At 43.2% G+C, this 24,502-nt stretch overlaps 1 protein-coding gene across 36 annotated transcripts in view; it reads left to right on the plus strand.

Annotated features, from left to right (window-relative positions):
• RIMS2 (regulating synaptic membrane exocytosis 2) overlaps positions 1–24,502 on the plus strand; it is a 1,685,778-nt gene that overhangs the window by 1,133,020 nt on the left and 528,256 nt on the right. For all 36 annotated transcript variants that reach the window (XM_030217702.1, XM_030217600.1, XM_030217677.1 and 33 more), the window contains one exon: positions 4,308–4,479. In XM_030217702.1, coding sequence (XP_030073562.1) covers positions 4,308–4,479 — 172 coding nt within the window. The remainder of the gene's footprint in view (positions 1–4,307; positions 4,480–24,502) is intronic.

A 24,502-nucleotide genomic window follows, 5' to 3' on the forward strand; every position in this document is an offset into this window, starting at 1 on the left:
GTGTGGTCAGATTTTCTTGGAAAATCATATGCATAGATTTCAAATCTTAGATTTCAAATCTAACCTGTGACCCTGCCCTGAATATGGTAGGGAATGACTTTCCTGCGGGCTTCTTTTATAAAGCTGCACTAGTGATTCCCATGCAGCAAATGAGAGGAATCCCATAGGAATTGAATGAGCTTCCTCTCATTTGCCACACCGAGAATCAGTAGCACGGCTTTGTAAAAGAGGCCCTTAATTTGGCCAAACACACATGTGCAATTTAACCCCATTGTATTTTTAACTGACTTTAAGGACAACCTTTAGAAAGTCATTTGCCCAGGTATGAACATAAGAATTGCCTTACTGGGTCAAACCAAAGGTCCGTCTTGCCTAGTATCCTGTTCTAACAGTGGCCAATCCTGGGCAGAAGCACCTTGCAGAACCCAAAAAGTAGCTAGATGCAATGCTACTTATTCCAGTGGATAAGCAGTGGCTTTTCTCAAGTCTATTTAAATAATCTTTTATGGACTTTACTTACAGGAATTTTTCCTTTTTTTTTTTTTTTTAAAGCACTGCAGTTCTGGTTTTCTTATCTCAAAAAAGATATAGCAGAATTAGAAAAGGTTTTAAAAAGGGCAACCAAATCTCGACGCAGAAAAAGCATTTGACAAAGTAGACTGGGAGTTTATGTTTGGTACACTGCACTATATGGGTTTCCAGGGTTGGTTCCATGATGCCATTAACGCCTTATATAAAGAACCCTCGGCGGCGATCCTCATTAATGGAGTGAAAAGTGAACATTTTCCGATTAATAAGGGAACACGTCAGGGGTGCCCTTTGTCACCCCTACTGTTTATACTTGTGCTGGAACCACTACTTAGAGCAATAAAATTAGAACGAGAGATACAGGGGGCAAGGATTGGAGCTCATGAGATCAAAGCGTTAGCATTTGCAGACAATTTATTGATTTTGACTACCAATCCAGACAATCTTGTTACAAAAAATTGAGAGGAATAGTCTGCTTTCAGGGTTTACCTTAAATCTTAAAAAATCAACAGCCATGATGGTGCAGGGGGAAGGGACCCAAAGGCAACTTAATGTGACTTGGGCGGAAAGAGAGTTTAGATACTTGGGGGTCCGTATACCAAAGGAATTGACGCAGCTATATCACTTAAATGTCTCTAAGTTGATTGGGGATACACGCACAAGATTGCAGTTATGGCATGATTACCCATTGTCTTTGATGGGACGTATTGCTGTAATAAACATGATGATTGTGCCTAGGTGGCTTTATGTATTCCAGGTGCTCCCGCTATTCCTCACAGACTCTGATGAAAAGACGTTGAACTGAGTTATTCAGAGATTCCTCTGGCGGGGGAAACGGGCTAGGATACCACTATGGACACTAGAAACCCCAGTGGAATACAGAGGTCTGGGGCTCCAGAGTATATGACACTTAACTGTGGCAAGTGGCATGCGCCACATAAATGATTGGCTCAGAGGAACAAGTTATTTCTCGGCCACTGAAATAGAGATAACAGGTCTACAAAAGATACACCCTGGATATCTGTTACATGCACCAATTACAATAACATGCAATGAATATATAGATACAGGAATCTTTACAACCGCACGAGCGGTTTGGAGATGGGTCTGCAGATTGCACCGTTTCACAGCAAAAAACGATGCCGTACCTGCCTATATGCGGGAACCCAGATTTTAAGCCAGGGCAGTTACATAATGCATATAGGAGATGGAATCAACAAGGCTTGATTTATCTGACCCAGGTGTTGACAGAAGACGGGAAAATTAAATCTTTTGATGAACTGCAGAAAAGCTTTAAGTTAACCACATCTGACATATTTTACTACTACCAGCTGAAACACTATATAGCTAGCTTACCATGGGATTCCCTAACTGAAGATGTGCAGGAGGAGCTGGCGGAAGCGTTTACTTTCAGATCCCAACAGAAGGTTCCACTGACGTTCCACCATAGGCACATAAAAGACACAAAGGCAGAGCTCGACACTAGGAAGCTGTCAGAGGTATGGAGTTAGGAGCTGGGAGTGACTATAGCTGCTGGAACGCTGAAAGATCATGTATTGAGGCTATGGCGGATAACCCATTTATCAAAACATTGGGAAATCCAATACAAAATGGCACTCAGAGCCCACATACCACCAAGGAGGGCATTCTATATGGGGCTGTCCTCGGATGGGGCGTGCCCAAAATGTGGGGTAGAGGGAGCCACCCTTGGACATATGTTTTGGGTTTGCCCAAAAATTCACACTTTCTGGGGCAGGCTACTGAAGTGGATATCACGTATATGGCACAGGGACTGGCAATTAAATCCAGAGCTACTATTTGGAAAGCTACAAATCTGTGGTCCAAATCAGCTGGGTATGAAAGAATTTGCGTCTAGAGCCATTATTGTAGCCAAACATAGCATATTAACAGCATGGTTGTCTCCAAAGCCCCCCTCTATACCAGTCCTGGAGAGGGGAGATGATACAGCTTATGAGATTTGAAAGACTGGAAGCAAAGCAACAGCCCCCCGCCAGAGAGAGGAGCTTCTACCACAGGTGGGGCCTGTTCATGGACACATTGATGCCTAAGGCACGAGGGTACTTATTGAATATGTAAAAAGACAGGGCAGTACGGCCCACAAGACAATTATGGAATTGCCATTTGGGGGGGGGATGGGGGGAGGGGGAGAAGAGGGGGGGATTGAGGGTGAGGAGGGTTCAGTATTTAGAAGTTTGCTGTTAACAGAGGAGATTGTATAAGAATTGAGATTGTTTGCACCAGCGAGTATGTACTTCAGTTATGAAAAAGTCAATAAAAATCATTTAAACAGAAAAAGGGCAACCAAAATAAGGAGACAGAACTCCTCTCACGAGGAAAGGCTAAAGAGGTTAGGGCAGTTCAGCTTGGAAAAGAGACTGCAGAGGAAGGATATGATACAGGTCTACAAAATCCTGAGTAGTGTAAATAGGGTAATCATGAATTGATTTTTTACTGTTTAAAAAAATACAAAGATATTTGTAACAGCTGTATAACAGCGGTTAGCATATCTGGGTTTCAGAAAGGTTTGGACAGGTTCCTGGAGGAAAAGTCCATAGTCTCCTATTACGGTAAACATGAGGCAGCCACTGTTTGCCCTGGGATGCGTAGCATGGAATTTTGCTACTATTTGGGTTTCTTCCAGGTACTTGAGACCTGGATTGGCCACTGTTGGAAACAGGATACTGGGCTAGATGGACCATCAGTCTGACCCAGTATGCTCTTATGTAACTGCTTTTCCCATATCCTCGAGCAATGAGTTCCGGAGCTTCTCCCTACAACACTATATTTGCCTATTTCATATTAATTCTTGGTTTGGGCATAGTTTTTGTTTTGATTTTCTGCATTGCACTCTTTTTTTTCCCCAAGGGATTTTTCAGTTTTGAACTTGGCTAAATTATGCAGCAGATTTATGCATAAATTAAGTGTATATTATAAAAACAGCTTATCTATATAGGTGTCATATTACCTCCTGGAAAGTTTACACAAATTTATACCTGTTGCAAACATCTCCCAAACTCTCCCTCCCCCCCCCCCCCCCCGAATTCTTAATTTTACACAAGATAGACATGTATACAGGTCAACTCACAGCACATACTTTTTTATGTGCATATATCCTAAGCAATTTTATAAGTGTCTCTTTCTTATAAAATTACTCCCAACCCCATGGGTCTTCTTATCACATTAGAAAGCTTTCTGAGGTTTGCTTGATCACTTTAATTTGAATTGAACTACTTTTACTAGTTCATAAAAGAGCATGAGCCGTTTGTTGTGGGACAGTTCCAAGAAGGAAGGAGGAAATACAATGCAGAAATTTCCCAAGTCAATATTCAGACTGTAAATGCTGGCTGCTGGGAGATTTTTATATCCAGATATTCAGTGCCATGCCATACCATGATACCACCACTGAATATCCAGGTATAATTCCACCGCTGGCTTTTTTCTGGTCACTAGCAATATTCAGATCAGTACCTGGATAACAATCCTGATAAAGTTAGGACAGCCTCCCAGATTCCTTCAAAATTCTGCCCCTAGATCATCCTGACACTGCCTTGGATAGCGCTGACCAAACTTTCAGCAGCACTATCTGGGTCTGATCTGGTCAGTGGGACCATTATGTTTATATTTATGTTTAAAAAAGTACATCTTATGTAGTGCATTTTATCCATTAAATTGATAATGATCCATGATAGCTAAAAACATTGTATAGTGCACAGGAGGGGGATAGGCTTTGAAGTTTTTTTATGATTTATCTATTGCAGTGATAAAAACAAAAGAAGAACAAAAACAGTGAAAAAGACTTTGGAACCCAAATGGAACCAAACATTCATTTATTCTCCGGTTCATCGGAGAGAATTTCGGGAACGGATGTTGGAAATTACACTTTGGGATCAAGCCCGAGTTCGGGAAGAAGAAAGTGAATTTTTAGGCGAGGTATCTTAATCTGTTTTCACACTGCAAACTTTTACAGTTTGTCAGACCAGTTATAACAGCTGAAAGTTTTCTAATTCATTGCATTATACTTAGTGAGATTAAATTAAGATTTTTTTTAAATTAGAGTTTATGTCTCAGAACTACTTGCTAGGTACATATGAAGCTGACACTAATATGTTCCTGACATTTTATGAGCCAGATGCCTGTGTTTAAATAAATATTTTTCCAGGTAGAAAATTTGGAGAAACTTAGAGATCAGTATTCAGCACTTTTTAATAGGGCAGGAGAATCTCCTTCCCATATAAATAGCACTGTACAAATCAGGGGCCCTTTTACTAAGCCGTGTAGGCGCGTACGCACATCCTACATGTGTCAGTTTGGAGTTACCGCTCAGCTACCGCGTGGCCTGGGCAGTAATTTCATTTTTATATGCGTCCGCTACACGTGCCGGAAAATAATTTTTATTTTCCTATGTGCGGCGGAAACTGAGCAGTAATCATCATGCTACACGCATAGATGATTACCACATGGTTACTGCTTGAGACATTACCACTAAGTCAATGGGTTATGGTAAGGTCTCAGACGCAAAATGGACGTGAGACAATTTTCGGCAAAACTTATAAAAAGGCCTTTTTTACAGGCATGCTGAAAATGGATCTGCACACGTCCAAAACACATGCCTACACTAGCATAGCCCATTTTTCAGCGCACCTTAGTAAAAAGGACCCCTGAGACTGCTGCCAAGTATCAGCTCTGACCTTGGTACTATCTGGTTACTGCCTGAGTGGAGGCAGGGCAGACCTGGATGCTGGAAATCATCTGAGTCAAGGCTGATATTCTGTGCTGGTGCACTGATAAATAATTGGGCAAGTAGGACTGCATATATGACCTAATTCTATATATGTCATCTATAAAATCAGTGCCGAAGGAAAACACAGTGTATTCTGTAAACTGCGCCTAAAGTTAGGAGCGGTTTACAGAATACGCCTAAATCTGTCCACATAACTAGAATTTAGGTGCAGCCATTTACGCCAATGAAAACCTAGTGTAAATGCCCACACCTTACTTTAGGTGCAGAGCAGGTTATTCTATAACACTACACGTAAATGTTTGGAATGCTCATGACCCGCCCATCTTCTCCCATAGCAGTGCCCCCGTTTGATATCTTTTTGGTAGAATTTACATGGATTATATTATAGAATATGATTAGCAAGTTGTGCACGTAAATTCTAATTATTTCCAGTTAGTTCTTTTTAGCATCCATTTATCTGCACTGATTGGCTCATTATCAAATAATGTTATGAATACAAATCAGAATACGCCCAGATTTGCACGCGTAATTGAAGGTGCCATATATAGAATTGGGGGATAATGCTGTCCAAACTATGTCCAATTAGTTGACTAGGTACCGGCAGTGAATATCCTGCAAAGACTCAGATAGTCAGTGCCAGTAGCCAGATTAGACCCTGCACTGAATATCCGGGTCTAAATCAGCCCACAGTGATCATCATTTAAAAAACATTGCTGAGTGCTGTGTGCCAAATATTGCCGCCTAAGTATTTTTGTTCCAGTGTGTTTACTATTAGCATTGTTAACATGATGTTAATGACATAAAATGAAGTTGCTTACCTGTAAAGGGGGTTCTCCGTGAACAGATTGGATAATGCAGCCACACTTGGTGCTTCCCAGTCAGAGGGTTGCAATTATAATAAGAACACCTAGGAAATCTATGTAATGAAAGGTGGAGGAGATTTTGATTATGCAATGAAATTTTGACGAACTGCTTCTCCATATTTGCTGTAAGATCTAGCTGCATTTTTTAGAGCAGTGGTCCTCAAATCCAGTCCTCAAGTTCCACAACCTAGCCTAGTTTTCAGGAATTCCACAATGAATATATATGCGATCTATCTTCATGTAATGGAAACAGTGAATGCAAATAGATCTCTTACATATTCATTGTGGAAATCCTGAAAAGACAGGGTTATGGATCTCAAGTACTGTATTTGAGGACCCCAGATCTTGACAGTAATGCTTCAAAAAATTGTGTGGCGATGACCAGGTTGCAGTTTTGCAGATGCCTCAGAGATGAGCTGTGGAGGAAGACTTTGACATCAATCAGTGGGCTCCAAGGTGATGAGGGAAATGTACTTTAGCAGAAAGATATACAATCTGCAATCCAATCTAAAGTATGTTTAGATACAGAGATACATAAGGAGTGTTGAGGAAATGACACAAACAGTTGAAAAGAAAATAGTACAACAGGGCTCGTCAACAGTCTAATAAATGTAAGGTCTGTTCTACTGGATGAGAGTGAGGCTTTGGAAAGAACACTCTGGTAGACAAATTTCTTGATTCAAGTGGAAAGACGATGCATTTGAAGCACTACCATAGTAGGAAAGAATTTGGTATATAGAGGGTAATGGACTAAAGCTTGAATCTCAGTGATCTGTGTGACATGATGGCAACTAGAAGTAGTCTTCCAAGTGAGAACTTTTAAGTCCACTGAGCCTATGGGTTCAAAGGAAGGATGAAAAAATTAAAGTTTCAGTCAGGGTACGGTGATTGTATAGGAGTCTAATGTTCCATTAACTTTTAATAAAATGGATCACAAGGGGATGAGAAGATATTGGTTTATTATTAGAAAAGTCATGGAAAGCAGAAATTGTTGCCAAATGTATTTGAACTGATGAAGATAGGGGGATAGGAGGATATGTCCTATTGTGGATTAAACACTGGCTGAAGGAATAGGAAACAGAGAGTGGGATTAAATGGGCAGTATTTACAATGGAGAAGGGTAACTAGTGGGGTTCCTCATGGGTCTGTGCTAGGACCACTGCTTTATAATATATTTATAAATGATTTAGAGATGGGAGTAACTAGCGAGGTAATTAAATTTGCTGATGACACAAAGTTATTCAAAGTCGTTCACTTGCGACAGGATTGTGAAACATTACAGAAGGACCTTACGAGACTGGGAGACTGGGCAGCTAAATGGCAGATGACGTTTAATGTGAGCAAGTTCAAGGTGATGCATGTGGGAAAAAAGAACCCAAATTATAGCTACGTCATGCAAGGTTCCATGTTAGGAGTTACGGGCCAAGAAAGGGATCTGGGTGTTGTCGTCGATAATACACTGAAACCTTCTGCTCAGTGTGCTGCTGCGGCTAGGAAAGCGAATAGAATGTTGGGTATTATTAGGAAAGGTATGGAAAGCAGGTGTGAGGATGTTATAATGCCGTTGTATCGCTCCATGGTACGACTGCACTTTGAGTATTGTGTTCAATTCTGGTCGCCGCATCTGAAGAAAGATATAGTAGAATTGAAAAGGTGCAGCGAAGGGCGACTAAAATGATAGCGGGGTTGGGAAGACTTCCCTTTGAAGAAAGACTAAGGAGGCTAGGGCTTTTCAGTTTGGAGAAGAGACGGCTGAGGGGAGACATGATAGAGGCATATAAAATAATGAGTGGAGTGAAACAGGTGGATGTGAAGCGTCTGTTCACGCTTTCCAAAAATACTAGGACTAGGACTAGGGGGCATGCGATGAAACTGCAGTGTAGTAAATTTAAAACAAATTGGAGAAAATGTTTCTTCACCCAACGCATAATTAAACTCTGGAATTCGTTGCCGGAGAACGTGGTGAAGGCGGTTAGCTTGGCAGAGTTTAAAAAGGGGTTAGACTGTTTCCTAAAGGACAAGTCCCTAAACCACTACTAAATGGACTTGGGAAAAATCCACAATTCCAGGAATAACATATATAGAATGTTTGTACGTTTGGGAAACTTGCCAGGTGCCCTTGGCCTGGATTGGCCGCTGTTGTGGACAGGATGCTGGGCTTGATGGACCCTTGGTCTTTTCCCAGTGTGGCATTACTTATGTACTTATGTAAGTCTTGATGCCTGAATCAGATAGAACACAAACAAAAAAAGCAACACTGGGCCTTCAAGACCGGAACAACAGGAGTATTTTATTGACAAGTGACCCGACACAAAGCTCGTCTGTCAGGATGGACAGACCGCAATGCAGAGTGGAGAACTCCTGTGTTAGTCTTGTATTCGCTTACATTTTGTTTTAAGCGAATACAAGGCTAACACAGGAGTTCTCCACTCTGCATTGCGGTCTGTCCATCCTGACAGGCGAGCTTTGTTTTCACAGAATTCCCCCCGTTCATTTTGGGATATATTGGACATAAATACAATTCTAAATAAATTGCATTTAGACCCTGACCCCTGAGGCAGTCATTTTTTAACGCCAAAACACGGCCCGTGTCGAGTCACTTGTCAATAAAATACTCCTGTTGTTCCAGTCTTGAAGGCCCAGTGTTGCTTTTTTTGTTTGTGTACTTTCTATGTATGCTGTTTACCCTCTCTGTTTGGTTTGTTTCTGAATCAGATAGATGCATCAAATATTGAAGAAGTATAACTTCTTGAATTTGCAAAGGAAGGAGTTTTAGAATCGACCTTTGAATCTCCAGGCTTTAAGGCCTAGAGACTTTTAAGTTCAGGTGTGTAAGGCACTGTAAGGTGACCGAAAATTACTTATTCAGCAATTACTCTGACTCGTTTGACACAAGGGGATGATCAGTACCTAAATGTGACCCTTAGGCTTTACACCAATGAAAGAAATAAGTCCAAAATGGAAATATTTACTATAGATATAAAAATAACAATATGGCAAAATGCAAAGCAAGTTACAAAACTCTGTATACTACCAAAATATACAGATTATTATACCAATATATATAAATAATTATACAACTATAGTGTCCTATGAATAAACCAATCAGTTGAATGCAAAGACAACAGCTAACTAAACCCTGAGCCATAAGAAGAAAAATCTTGAATCTCACCTTTGAGGTCTACTACTACTACTACTACTATTTAGCATTTCTATAGCGCTACAAGGCATACGCAGTGCTGCACAAACATAGAAGAAAGACAGTCCCTGCTCAAAGAGCTTACAATCTAATAAGTGTTTAGTCCAAAGTCTCTATTCTGTGCAGCTGGTTAGTCAGTCTCTGGGGAAGCCACTGGCCTGTGGCTGAACTTGACCCTGTCAGCTCTCAGCACAAGGAATCCAGTTTACAGGTGTTTAGGAAAAATAATTTCTAGCTCCTCCGAGAGAGCACTATATCTACCAGGCAGTAATCTTCTGTTCTCTAACTCACTCTGTCTCTTTCTCATGCCCAGCATTTGCATTCCTCTGGGTCAGGTGACACACATGGACCAATCACCAACCATGCATCACTGTCCAAAAGATTATTCACAGTCATGACAATGAAGCTTTATGAAGCTTCTAACAGGATTATCTTATCAGTCACAAGCCTGATGGTAGCAAACTCCCCATCCATGGTTCATTGATGTACCGGAGACTCTGTCTCTGTGAAAACTGCTCATCCGCACCTCCCAGGAGATAAGGAGGATGGCTAGTGCATGTAAACACATGTCCTCGGACGAAGCCAGCAGCACAGCTATGTCAAGAAGTATTCCTTGAAGAAAGCTGGTTTCTGTTGTATTCAGGCCTCAGGCTGCAGAATCCATTTCCATGTTTTCCAAAGCAGGAACTAGGTTAGTGAGCCCTTGGGCCACTTCGAGGAGCGGCAGCGGCAGGCAAAACCACCCCACACCAGGAACAAGACAGAACTCAGATAGGAACAGCAAGACTTCACCTGCACTAGCCACCCTTCCCAAGGAGTTGAGCCCCTGGCTGCAGGCGGCCGACAGGACTTACAGGACAGGGTAGGAACTGGAAGCTGCAAGCAGCCACTAAAACAGAGAACAAATACTGACAAACACGAGACAGAACTGAAAGCTGCCAAGCAGCCACTGAAGAAGAAACACAGACAAACAGAAACTAAACACAAAAAGACAAACAAAGGGACAAGTCTAGGAAACAAACAATAGCCCTAAGCTAAACTACACACAGACTAACTAGCTTCAGACAAGGAACTAGAATAAAAACCAAGCTAAGCAGAAGTGCAACAAGCACCAACAAACCAGGGCCTTAGGCGAGGCAAAGGCAGAAAGCTTCCAAAAGGCTAATAAGCCCAGCAGCAGCTGAGATTCAGCTGCAGCAATCACCAGGCAGCTAAGGGTGCTGTGCAGGCTCAAACAAGACAAGCAAGTCTGGCAGGCCGGAAGATCCGGACTGGACTGGACTGAAGTCTGGAACGGGAAACAGCACACAGACAATCCAATGTAGCCACCAGGCCTGGCCACCAGGGGGTGAGATGACTGAGAGCCTGAAACCAGGGCACAACTGTGACATCCATATTAGATCAGGAAAAAATGGTTCAGGCCTAACCAGCAAAGGTGAGACAGCAGGAAAAGACCCCTACAGCTCCTCCCCCCTAGAGGTAGAATTAATTACAAAGGAGTCTATTCCAGCTACATCTTAACTAACAATACAACTAGACAGGTTACACCAGGACTCATGGTCAAGTCTAAAGAGATGCATCAAAACATGAGTAGAACAGAAAACTCAAAAGTAACTCTCTATAAAAATGAAAAAGTAGAAGCAAATACTTCAGTCAGTCAGTCAGTCAGTCATAAAGCAGTGTTCAAAAGTAATTCAAATAAATGAATACTAGAACAATTAATGTGGCATTAGTACAATGTCTTAACACATAATCAAAATTCAAATCACATGGTACTATGTAATGCTTAGCAAAGCATCCGCATGGAGAATTAAACAGGGGTGGTCTCCACAAAATCATACAATCTCAGAGTCAATGGTGATGGACTGTGACGAATGATGCAGCATAAATGGCAAACTTCCCATACCAAGAAGCAATCAGGAACAAGATAGTCCACAAGATGGTGATGATGGAGAGAGTCGTAAAACCGAAGGAGTGGACACAGTTCAGAAATAAAGTCAATTATATGTCCACGAAACACATCCAGAAGTTCAATTTCAGGAACAACTGGATCTGTGGCAAGGTAAATTTTTTAAAAAAGAAAACAAAAACACTCCCCCAACATTAAGACCAAAATTCTTGGGAAAAGGAACCCACTAGTCAGGATTAGACAATGGAAATCATGAAGGAACAAGGGAAGGAAATGTTCAGAGCTACAAGTGGATTAGGAACATCTTGAGGAAAGACACCAGGTATGGGAACAAGGTCAATCAATTTGGCAACAGCTCCATTCAGCATGAAAACCAGGAACAGAATCTTCATAGCTTGTTTCTGTAGCTGAAAAACAAAAGCTATTCTGCTTCATAGTTAAATTGGGTCATATCAACAAGACATACATCTGGGACAAAGTCACTCTCAGCTGATTGATGTGGACCCATTTAAGGGAATGTACTCCTTGAGAATTTTTCACGAGGCGAATTTGGTAAGCCACAGGTAAAACCTTTCCACAATAGGGAATGGACCATGCCAACTGGGCAAAAATCTCTTTTCTTTAGCCTAGGTCAAAATTTGAAGAAGAATACCTTGTCACCAGTTTCGGTATTCCTATGAGGTACTCCCTTGATCATAGTAGGCAATAGCACTGCTGTCCAAATTCTTTTGGGCAAAGGCAAATGCACTCTGCAAATGTTGGCATAAATGAATGACAAATTCATGGGCAGTAACGGCACTTAATAAATTGACATCATTAATTCTGTACAACAAATGAATAAGTAACATCTACTTACCAATCACTATTTCAAAAAGAAAACACTCGGGGGGAGGGGGAGTCAAGATGGCGGCCTGACCATTAGGTTGTCTCTCAAGTCGGCTGCTGTTTGTTCGCAAACTCGTTCTTCATGCCTCATACAAAAAGAAAAGGATTGGTGAAAGGCCAACTGCCGCTGGCCAGAACATCATCCCCAATTCAGCAACCGATTGAAAGATATATAACGGCGAGTTCACAAGTATTGGCAGAAGCTGAGTCAGTGTTGCGAGCCGAAGGAAGAGCTTCGACTCTCCGGGCAATTGACATATCTCTATCGCTTCCCGAGCTTAATCCTCCTCCGTGTCCTGCTCAAACTGGGAGAAATGCAGGGGCCCTGAATGACTCGGAAGTCGAAGAAATCAGGACTCCAACCGGCAATGCACAAACTCAGTGAGCAGGGAGAGAGAAGAAGGAGGTTTTATCCCCCACACAGAGATTAACCTCGAGGCTATTTGGAAGTCTTTGCAAGATCTGACTGATATGGTTACAAAACAGCTCAAGATATGTCTGTAATCGTGAGTAAAGTTGACCTTTTAACACAATCTTTGGAGAATACTAAACAAGAATCTAAGAATCAGATTATGCAGATTCAACAGGATATAAAAGATATTAAAAATACAGAGGAAGCGTTGATAAAAGACAAAATTATTCTTAACAGGAAAATTGAATAAATGGAAAACTTTAATAGACGGTTGAACTTAAGAATTCTCAATTTTCCTGTGGTGGAAGGCATAAATCAGATGGAACTATTTAGAAAATATCTTATAGAAGTGCTAGCCTATCCAAATTCAGCTATTCCTCCGGTGAATAAGAGATATTATTTACCACAGCGATGATTAATAGGAACAGAAAATGCACCAATTGAACCTTTGAATATATCTGCTTTATTAGAAGACTCACTTTCTAAGGTAACTCAGCAAAGAACTTTAATTGTGTCTTTAGTATTTGAACAAGATGTTAATTCAGTTATGAAACTATACTTCAAAAATTCTTTAAAAAATATTTTTGGAAAAAGGATTTGGCTCTTCCATGATGTTACAAAATCAACACAGGACAGAAGAAAGAGATTCTTGGCTTTGAGAGAAGAAACAAAATAAAAAATTGGGAACAACATTTTCATTAGTATATCCATGCAAATGTTTGATAATCTTGGGACTTAATATGTCTTTTTTGAACCGGATCAGCTTCAAGTGTTTTTAGACACTATAAAGATTTCGGATAGCCTGGAAGTTAGAGAATAAGATCTTTAATTAAGATAAGAATGTATGTGAACTGGCCCGGCCATTTTCCTCAATGGTTTTATTAGTATAATATCTCAATTATTAACTCCCCCCCTGTTCCTCTTCATTTTGTGGTCTAAGAAAGTGATAGATTGTATACAATATATTTTCTAGGTTAGACTTTTTCTTATATTGTATTAATTTACAGTCATCTCTGTATTACTGTTTGCAAGTGACCCTTGTAAAATGAAAGATTATAAATAAATGATTTAAAAAAATCACAAAGAAAGCACTCCTGTGGGGAGAATCCAAGATGGCTCCCTAGAGTGAGGACATGTTCACATCGTGCTCCTTACCTTACACCTAAGCATGTGAAGTGAAAGGAGAAATCAGACTTTGCTGAGTTGGCAGCCCATTTGTTTCCTCCTTCAATCTCCTCGATGATGGATGCTTTTGTGACCAGGAATTTACCATCTGGGGATGGGTCACTGAGGATAGCGGAGGTTGATGTGCCCATTCAGCTTCCTCCTCACCACACCATTTCGCTGACCCCTGAAGAGAGGAATCCTCCTATGAGTCTTGTAGCTGTGAGGGAAGAAGTGCTTGTAGTAGGGCAGGCACAGGAGAAAGATCTTATTTCCGGTTCTTCGACTCTGTTGCAGGGGGACACAGTTTTGGTTTCAGCCTCAATTAGTGTTTTGACACCACATCTCCTGGAGAAACCTTGGGAACAACTTTCTAACCTAGTAAGTTCTGCTTGGACAACCTCTCTTGGTTTGACTGATAATATTGCTGCGGTTGACCAGCCAACATCATTTTTTAAATTTAATCCAGTAAGACCTTAGGCATTAACTTTGGATGACTTATGGACTTTGATTGTTTCATTGGGTCAAGGCCTATCTAAGCAACTAATGCAAAATAGTTCTCAAGTCTTGAAGTTGGAATTTTTAATAGAAAATCATAAATCACGTTTAACTGTTTGTGAGTCTCGTATCCAGAAGACAGAAGAAGAAGTTAAGAAAATAGATACTGTGCCTACTGCATTGGTGAAAGATAATTCTGCCTTGCAAATCAAATGTGAAAGTTTGTAAAACACAGCCAGGCGCAAGAATTTGCGTCTGATTAATTTTCCTAAGAAGCTTGGAGTTTCTCCTCATGATATGTTTAAGAAATTTATGCCTGAGTATTTGCAAGTACCCTCCCAAACATTACCCACTATCGCTTGAGCTTATTATTTACCTCCATTTAAGAAGAAGACTAGTGAGAGAGGGCAGGATGTTCTATCTCCTATATCTCAGAATAGTTTAAACTTGACTGCATTCCTGGAATCTTTTAAAGATAAACTTGTTATTCCATCTACATTGGTAGTTACTTTTGCACTGGATCTTGATAGGGATTGGCTACTTGTATTTTAGGCACAAAGGCTCTTCATTTTTATCTTTGAATGTGAGGATGTTTCCTGATGTTACTAAAGCTACACAAAAACTCTGAATGCAGTTTTTATAGCTGTGTCCTACAGTAGTAGACATTGGAGCAGCTTTTGTACTTAAATTTCCCTGTAAACATGTGGTAAAACATCTTACTAACGCTTATTCTTTGGACCATCTCAATTGGTAATGTTTTTGAGTAATAAAACTGTGGAGGCTGGTTGTCAGCAGCAGACTAAGCCAACTAATCTGGTATAGGTTGCCCTTTTAGATTAACTTCTCGAGTTAATATTTAAACAGAAGTTTGTCTTTGCACTAGGATATCTCCTTCATCTATCTTTTGTGATAGCTTTGTTCATTCTGTTTGTGTACTTGGATTTCTCTTGATTCAGGCCTGTTATATTGGTTGAAATAGAGATATTATGTTAGATTATTTTCCTGATTGATTTAATGTGATATTTCACTAATTTTCTGTATTAGTTCCTATATGTGTAATATAAAATTCAATTAAAAAAAAAAGAAAGAAAGAAAACACTCCTGTGGAACAATTGAGGAGTGGCACAAATGTCCATGAGGTCCAACAGTAACTTTATAACCCAATCCTTGTCAGAAGGTATAACACATTCTTCATCAGGATGGTAATGATAGTACAGTTGGTACTTACTGGTAACATGCAGGTCAGTAAACCTACAATCATAGGAATCTCCAGCAAAGAGATCCTTCTACTGGTATAACAACTCAGTCAACTGTGCCTTCTGTTCTACATTAGTAATACAAGTATCAGCCTGTTCCAACTGATCATTCACCATGGCAGGAAACTCGGAGAAAGGCTGGTTGAATGGAAGCTCCACTTGCTCTTCAATGTTCTCCAGAAGAGATGAAGTTGCAATGGAATGGACCACTTTAGGAGTCTGAGTTAAAGACAACCTTCTGGACAAAATCACAAAGTCCTCCTCAAGTGGCACTTGGGAACACGGTGCATCATATGGCCAGACCAACTCAAAATAGCTAAGACCTCTGGGAGAGGTAAAAACAAAGTCAGGTGTCTTCCCCAGAAGTCACAAGAAGAAGGCAATCTGTCAGTGATAGACAAACTCACCCCTGCAGCAGGTAAGGACTCTCCCACCAGAAATTCAAGAGGTTCTGCTGCAGAAACAACAACTTCATGCTGAGGATTGGTGACCAACCAGTGCAAAGAGGAAGTAGTCATCTCCAGGCATAGCAGAGCATCAAGAGATGAGCTCAAGGCCCAAAAATATGAAAATGCATGAGGATCGAAGAACACCACCTTGTCCAGGAGTCTCTGTCATGTTTCAGGCATAGCTTGAGAGAAAAGTCTTCCACCCTCCCCAGAATCTAAACATCTTCAGCGCACATCACTTCACAGACCTGAGGGCCAGTCATTTCAGACTTCAGGTTGGCACTCACGGTCTGGAGCTCCACATGGGTATCTTGCATTCCCTCCCAAAGGACATAACTCACTATATCCACATAAAACTCCCTGTCTGATGAAACTATCTGAGCCCAAACATGAGTGCCATTGCAGGCCTCTGACAATAGAGAAGTGGTAGGCAAAAGTCCTAATAACCAAGGGCAAGGGTAAGCTGCAAATCCCCATGAGAGGCATGGCATCTTGCCCAGGTACATGCACAAAAGTGGAAGAACAAAGTCACCAATCAGATCATTCTTGACTCTGATTACTTCACCATGCCCCTATCCCCCTCTCAGAGCTGTCTCCAATCAGAGCTCTAAAAGATGTGGGTTTGCTTAACATTGGAAATTTATTTGCATGGAAGTATCCCTAAGCTCTACGGAGCTGGAACCTCTGACTCTGCTCATAAGGAATAGGGCAGTTAACTTGTGACCAGACCACTTCCTGGACGTAATCCAAAATAGGCTGCAACCTCTTCAAGTGATCATTTCCAATGAAAAAGTGACATGGTGTGTGACAGTCACTGTCTCAATCTGTAAAGAAAGCCAAACCTGATCCTGTGTTCCAGTGCTCTTATCACCAAAAGCCACACGTGGCATATCACAGGGCATAATACGCAGGTCATTCTGGTCCCACCCCTGGAAAGCCTCATGCCCTGGGTAACGAATGTCACCTCAGAGGCTGTATCAAGAAGACTTTGACATGGGAACACATGTTGGACCAACAAAGGCAATGGCATACCTGGGGTCCATAGGCATAAGTTTACCCAAAAGGTACTTGTGTTCCCCGACAGTGTCCCATGAAAGGACCCACTCCTGTGGGTTTCTGTCACCTGGGAATGCAGCAAAAATCTCCTGAATGGCAGCATATGGAGCACTCGCACAGTGAAGAAAAAGGAAGAGCGATTAGTCATTCCATGTCCTCCTCTGAAGAGGCCAAAGAGACCAGCTCTACAGAGTTAACAACACTAGGCCCCGCACAGCTTTGGACCTAGAAGATTTATCCTGCAGCTTCTGGTCTGACCCTCCCCCTGTCAGAGAAGAGGGCAGCTTCTGCTGGTAACTAGGATCAGAAGTATGTTGTTTTGCCTCTAGAGTCTAGAGCTTCTCTATAGCCCAGTTCCTTATGAGGGAACACTTTTTTTGGGGGATGGATGCAGCCCGTCCACTTCCTTTGGGGTAGCTGTGCCACCAGGCTGGCAATTTGGGAGATTTCCAGTAGGAACCTATAAGGCAAAAGCCAAAACATTATTCTCAAAAGACAGGGAAGATGGAACATCACAAATACTCTGTTGGTAGTCCTTAGATCTAGTCTTCCAGCAAAGGTGAGACTGCAGGAAAAGACCTCTACAGGTGTATTATCTTCCCCTCTTGAGTGAATAATGTTGGATGGAATCCCAGTGGAATTGGAAGGTCTATCACCAGGTCATAGAGTGAAGAGTCAACTAGAATAAATAGTCCTCGGGTGCAGATAGGCTAGAATCACTACTAAACTTACAAAAAAATCTGCTGCCTCAAAATGACCAGCAGACTGCATCTGGCTAGTGTAATGACAGCAGGAAAAAGGCCTCAAAGAGCTTACAGATCTTAAATATGTCTGTTAAAGCTGGAACGGATCAAAAGATCCTGCCTTCATCATCGGCCAAAAAACCTTATGATGTACTATATCTCCTGCTGATATAGTCAAGTCTCAAAACATTTTAAATAAGTCTTTCGGTATACAGATAAATAAGTCAGTAGCAGCACCACTTATCTTTCAAGTTGGTGCTTCTGGACCGTGTTGCCTTCGTGCTGTATTCCACTCTCCTCGGCTCGGCACATGAATAGAGGAGAGTGGAATACAGCACAAAGGCAATGCGGTCCAGAAGCACCAACTTGAAAGATAAGTGGTGGTGCTACTGATTTATTTATCTGTATATCGAAAGAATTATTTAAAATGATTTGAGACTGACTACATCAGCAGGAGATATAGTACATCATAAGGTTTTTTGGCCGATGATGAAGGCAGGATCTTTTGATCCGTTCCAGCTTTAACAGACATATTTAAGATCTGTAAGCTCTTTGAAGCCTTTTTCCTGCTGTCATTAGACTGCGCTAGATGCAGTCTGATGGTCATTTTGAGGCAACAGATTTTTTTGTAAGCATAGAGTGAAGAGTACCAAGGCTGATGAGGCCAGTTGGGGACAATGAGTATATGTTCACCTTGGATCACTGTGTGAAGGAGAGGAACTGGTGGGAAGGCGTAAAGAAGGCTATGTTTCCATGATTGTATGAATACATCTGTGGAAAGACAGTGTGTTGCAGGGAGTCTTGAGCAGAATGGGTGGGGGGGACGACACTTTTTGTTCCACTCTGAAGAGATCCATGCTGCAAGTGCATAACTCTTCTCCTTTCCTATTCCATAATGTGTCTGTCACACATGATCTCTACCAAAATTTCACTATGTACTTGTCATACTGGAACTGGCGATCGCCAGCACGGTGCTATGTAAGCCACATTGAGCCTGCAAATAGGTGGGAAAATGTGGGATACAAATGCAATAAATAAATACTGGAAATGTTTTGCCATTGTTAACTTTGAAAGAGACCATTTGTGTGGATGAAAAACCCTGCTGAGATGATATGCTAGAATGTTTTCTGAGCTTGGAATGAAATTGAATCATGAGGTCCACTGCTAGCAGCCAGATACAATGAGTTTCTTTGCAAAGGTGTAGCCCTTTCCTTTTTGATTATTTATATAGTACATTGCTATTTGATTGTCCTGAGCAGGATTGACCTTCCGATTAAAATGTGTTAAAATGCAATAATTATGTTGTAAATTGCACAGAGATCCAAGAGAATGATGTGAAGTTTTGTTTCCTCTTTGGTCTGTAGACCTAGGGTGCACATACCTACCAGATGAGCTCCCCATCCCGTAAGGGATGCATGTGTGGTTTGATGGTAAAGCCCAGGTTTCAAAGAGGATTGTTTGCAGAGATGTTAATAAGGCCTACTTCAACTGTGCAGAAATAAACCAGTTGTCCAAGTACAGAAATATAAAAATCTCAGATGTTCTTAGGAGTTAGAAAAGGAACAGAGAAGGTTGATGAAAATGATAAAGGGTATGGGATAACTTCCCTATGAGGAAAGGCTCAAGAAGCTAGGGATTTTCAGCAAAGAGAAGAGACTGCTGAGGAATAATATGATAGATATCAATAAAATACGGAGTGGAGTGGAACGGGTAGACCTGAATCACTTGTTTGTTTCCAAAACTGCAAGGACTAGGGGGTACGTAATGTAGCTGCTAAGTAGTAAATTTAAAACAAATTGGAGAAAATATTTCTTCACTCAATATGTAATTAACTCTGGAATTCATTGCTAGAAGATGTGGTAATAGCAGTTAGCTTAGCAGGGTTGTAAATGTCCATAAGCCATTATTAAGATGGACTTAGAAAATCCAGTACTTATTTTACTCTTTTGGGATCTTGCCGGGTACTTGTGACCTGGATTGGCCACTGTTGGAAACAGGATACTGGGCTTGATGGACCTTAGGCCTGTCCCAGTGTGGCAATACTTATGTTCTTATGCACTGGAGCATTTTCATATTTATGTGTACACCAGAGAAGTGGCTGTTATAATCGATCACAAGCCACTGGTCTCCTTCTTCAAGAAACCCCTGGGCACTGTGCCTAAATGATTTCAGAGAATGACACTTTGCCTTTGGACATATACCTTTGAGTTACAATAAGTACTGGGAATGAAGTGATCATTGCTATCGCAATAAGCTGGGCTTATCCACTGACAGCCCAACATAGATCATAGTCAGAAATTTTTATGGAAGACTAGGCTTTATTGATCAATAAGGCATCTAACCCAGAGATAACGCTGGTTGCAGTGCCTGAAATGATAGATACTATTTGGCGAGCTGGAGAAAGTGATTAGATCTACCGGGCCATGAAACAGCAGATCCATAAAAGATGGTCCACTAATCATCTGCCCAGTTATAGAATTGCCCTTTACAGGGGACACTCAAGAGCTCTATCTGAATGGGAGCATAGGGAAGCGGCTCCCATTTTCCACCCTTTATTTTACTATTTTTAGCCCTTTCTATTACCGATAAGTGTCCTACTTAAGTTGTATCTACAGGTGAGACATCCTTCACACTTACGTCAAACGCTAAGAGACCTAAGCAAGACTCGGTGTCTCCCTGTAAAATGCCTAAAGATAAATATAAGTTGAGCAACATGGTGGCGATCACTGAAAAGCAGACGTATATCACTCAAATAGTTATGGACAATTTGGACATTAAAGATGTTAAAATGGACTTAACTCACCTACATACTCGCTTCGCCTTTTATGAGAGCAGGTTGGAATGAATGGAACAAAAATGAGTATCTTCGAAGACAGTGTGGCAACATGGCAACCAGTCTCTAAGATGGCACACGAGTTACATGGAGCTTTGGATGACACTGGTAACAGAAACTGCTGAAACAATCTTTGGGGCTGCCTGAGGGCTCAGAAGGGAATTACCCAAAAAATTTAATTGAAGAATTTCTACCGAAAATGTTAAGTACCCCTTTGAAATAGAAAGGGCTCACAGAGTGCCTGCATGCCCTGCTTCATCACAAAAATCACTGAGACCCATAGTACTAAAGATCCTTCATTTCCCGCAAGTTATGGAGATCCTACAGGTAGCAAAAGCAGCAAAATCATTGAAATGGCCCAGACTCCAGGCTATAGAGGTCAGGTATGGCCTTTTTGCTCTGGCTCGAATGAAAGTGATTCACAATAATAAGTAAGACCTACACAGATCCTGCTCAACTTGAACATATATTACCACTCAGGAATTTCTGGTTATACACACTTGAAAAATTCTGATTTATACGTATGTATACTTTGTCCAACCTGTAGATTTATTGTTATTTTAATAGGGCTATAGCTAATATGCTTTCCATATCATCATGCTGATCAATCCATAGACTGGTGGGTTGTGTCCATCTACCAGCAGGTGGAGATAGAGAGCAATCCTTTTGCCTCCCTATATGTGGTCATGTGCTGCCGGAAACTCCCCAGTATGTTCTCTATCTCAGCAGGTGGTGGTCACACACAGCAGCAGCTCTGGCTAGGTCTCCAAGCCTAATTTTTAGGTTTTGTTGAGTACCTGGGGTTGAGGGCTCTTCTTGACAAAGTGCAAACCTGGTGGTGCCAGGTCCCTCCTTTTCTCCCCCCTCCCGCTGGCTCCGTTTAAAAAAAAAAATTTTGGACGTCCTTAAGGGCGTTTATTTCAATGTTTATTTAAACGTTTATTGCAGCTACTCACTGGGACACCAGTTCGTTACAGCTCGGAGCGAGAAGCAGGTAATTTTTACCTTTTTATAGCGGGCGGGGGTTCCCCGATTGGTCTCCACGTGGCCTATGGCGTCGGAGGGCGAGGGCGCAAAGATTCGCTCCCCGGACCGCGTATGCGCTTCTAATGGGGATGCGGGGGTCTTAAAGTCTGATTCGCCCCTGTTGGGTGTCAGTTTGGAGGCCGGTCAGTGTCCTGGTTCTTCCTCCGGTGCGGCGGTTTTTCCCGCCATAAACGCCCATCCCCCGCTGCTCGCCTCAGCCATCTTGGCCATCCACTCTGCTCGGACGGCTTCTTCTTGGGCCGCCCTTGAGGTGGGAGACGTTAATGCTATGGCCGCCCTTGATTTGGGCGACGGCAAAAAAGCGGCCAAAGTTAAGCGCCGTTCTTCCCGTGCGGCTCCTTCGCGGAGTGTCGCGCCGGACGCCATTTTGGATGCGCAGTATGTTTCTCCCCCGCTCTTGAGAGCACCTGTGGCCCAGGCTGCTGAAGTGCACAGTCTGGGGGGTTTCTCCCCCGAGTTCATTTTGCTGCTGCATCAGGCCTTCCTTATGCAAAACGCTGCCCCTGCTCCCTTGTCCGATAAAGGGGTTGAGGCCCCCGGAAGTAAACGCCCTCGGGTGGATTTCCAGGCCTTAGAGGACTCTGTCTCCTCTGATGTAGATGAGGGCAGCGTATCTGAGTTCTCCCAATGGTCCTTGGGGGATTCCTTGAAGGAGACGGATTCCCGCTCGGATGGAGCGGATGACCCCTCTGCAGCGCGGATCTTTCGCTCAGAGGATTTGCCCAACCTGTTAGTGCAGGCCATGAGCATTTTGAAGATTTCCTCTCCGGAGGACGTCTCTCCCTCAGCCCCTGTTGGCTCCGCCATTATGCTGGGGACGAAGCGCCCGCCTAGAACCTTCCACGTGCATGATGCCATGCACACCTTGATTTCGGCTCAATGGGATGTCCCGGAAGCGGGCCTCAAAGTGGCTAGGGCTATGTCCCGCCTTTATCCTCTGCCTGAAAGTGAACGGGAGGCCTTTCTTTGGCCTACCGTGGATTCTTTAATCACTGCGGTGACTAAGAAAACGGCGTTGCCGGTGGAAGGTAGCACGGCCCTAAAGGACGCCCAAGACAGAAGATTGGAGGCGGCCTTAAGGTCGTCCTTCGAGGCGGCTGCGTTAAGTTTGCAGGCCTCAGTTTGCGGCTCCTATGTGGCCAGGGCGTGCCTGACGATTATGCAGCGGGCTTCCCCCTCGGATCCTTCCTTGAGGGCTGATTGGCCGGCCCTGGAATCGGGCTTGGCTTATTTGGCAGACTTGCTGTATGATGTCTTGAGAGCCTCGGCTAAAGGCATGGCTCAGACAGTCTCTGCACGGCGGTGGCTTTGGCTGAAGCATTGGTCTGCTGACCACGCTTCTAAGTCTCGCCTGGCTAAGTTGCCTTTTAAAGGCAAGCTGCTTTTTGGGGTCGAGCTGGACAAAATTGTGACCGATCTCGGCACGTCTAAGGACAAGAGGTTACCAGAGGTCAGGACTCGGGCCAGTGCTCGCTCCGGTAACTCCAGAGGACGGTTTCAGGAAACCCGTCGGTACCGCCCGGGCAAGTCGGGCTCCTCTGCCCTCTCTTCCTTCAAAAGGAACTTCTCCCCCAAGCAGCATTCCTTCCGCAGAGACCGCCGTCCCGGAGGTGCGCCCTCCTGTCCTCCCCCAGGGTCTCGTACCCAATGACGGGGCCCTGGTCCATGGCCCAGTGCAGATTGGAGGACGCCTGTCCTCGTTTCTGGGCGAGTGGACCAGGGTAACTTCAGACGCTTGGGTGCTGGAAGTCATCAGAGACGGCTACAAGCTAGAGTTCTGCCGACCCTTAAGAGACGGGTTTGTACTCTCTCCCTGCAAGTCTCCAGTCAAAGCTGTGGCAGTGCAGCAGACTTTGGACAATCTGATCCGCCTGGGTGCGGTCGTTCCGGTGCCAGAAAATCAGCTTGGCAAGGGACATTACTCCATTTACTTTGTGGTACCAAAGAAAGGAGGTTCTGTACGGCCTATCCTCGACCTCAAAGGGGTCAATCGGGCCTTGAAAGTTCGGCACTTTCGCATGGAGACTCTCCGCTCTGTTATAGCGGCAGTGAAGGCAGGGGAGTTCCTGGCATCCTTGGACATCAAGGAAGTGTACTTGCATATTCCCATCTGGCCTCCTCATCAACACTTTCTGCGTTTTGCAGTCCTGGGCCGACACTTCCAGTTCAGAGCCCTCCCGTTTGGGTTGGCTACTGCTCCGCGGACCTTCTCCAAAGTAATGGTGGTCATCGTGGCCTTCCTGCGAAAGGAAGGAGTAGAAGTCCATCCTTATCTGGACGACTGGTTGATCCGAGCCCCCTCTTATGCAGAGTGCGGCAAAGCTGTGGACCGGGTGATTGCTCTTTTGAGCTCCCTGGGGTGGATCATCAACTGGGAGAAAAGCCAGCTGCGCCCGACTCAGTCCCTGGAGTATCTGGGAGTTCGATTCGACACCCAAGTGGGCAGAGTGTTCCTGCCGGACAATCGGATTGTCAAACTTCAGGCTCAGGTGGACCAGTTCCTAGTAGCCTCTCCTCTTCGGGCTTGGGACTATGTGCAGCTGTTGGGCTCTATGACGGCCACGATGGAAGTAGTGCCCTGGGCCAGGGCTCATATGAGATCACTACAACTCTCTCTGCTGCAGCGCTGGACTCCAGTGTCGGAGGATTATGCTGTGCGCCTTCCCTTGGACCCAGCAGTGCGCAAAGCACTGAGCTGGTGGCTGAAGACAGACAAGTTGTCTGCAGGAATGCCTCTTGTGACCCCGGAGTGGATTGTCGTCACGACGGATGCCTCTTTGACGGGCTGGGGAGCCCACTGCTTGGGAAGGACAGCGCAGGGGCTCTGGTCTCCTGCAGAGGCAAAGTGGTCTATCAACCTCCTGGAACTCAGAGCCATTCGGTTGGCGCTTTTGGAGT

This window comes from Microcaecilia unicolor, chromosome 1 (assembly GCF_901765095.1).
Source record: "Microcaecilia unicolor chromosome 1, aMicUni1.1, whole genome shotgun sequence".
NCBI classification, from domain to species: Eukaryota; Metazoa; Chordata; class Amphibia; order Gymnophiona; family Siphonopidae; genus Microcaecilia; species Microcaecilia unicolor.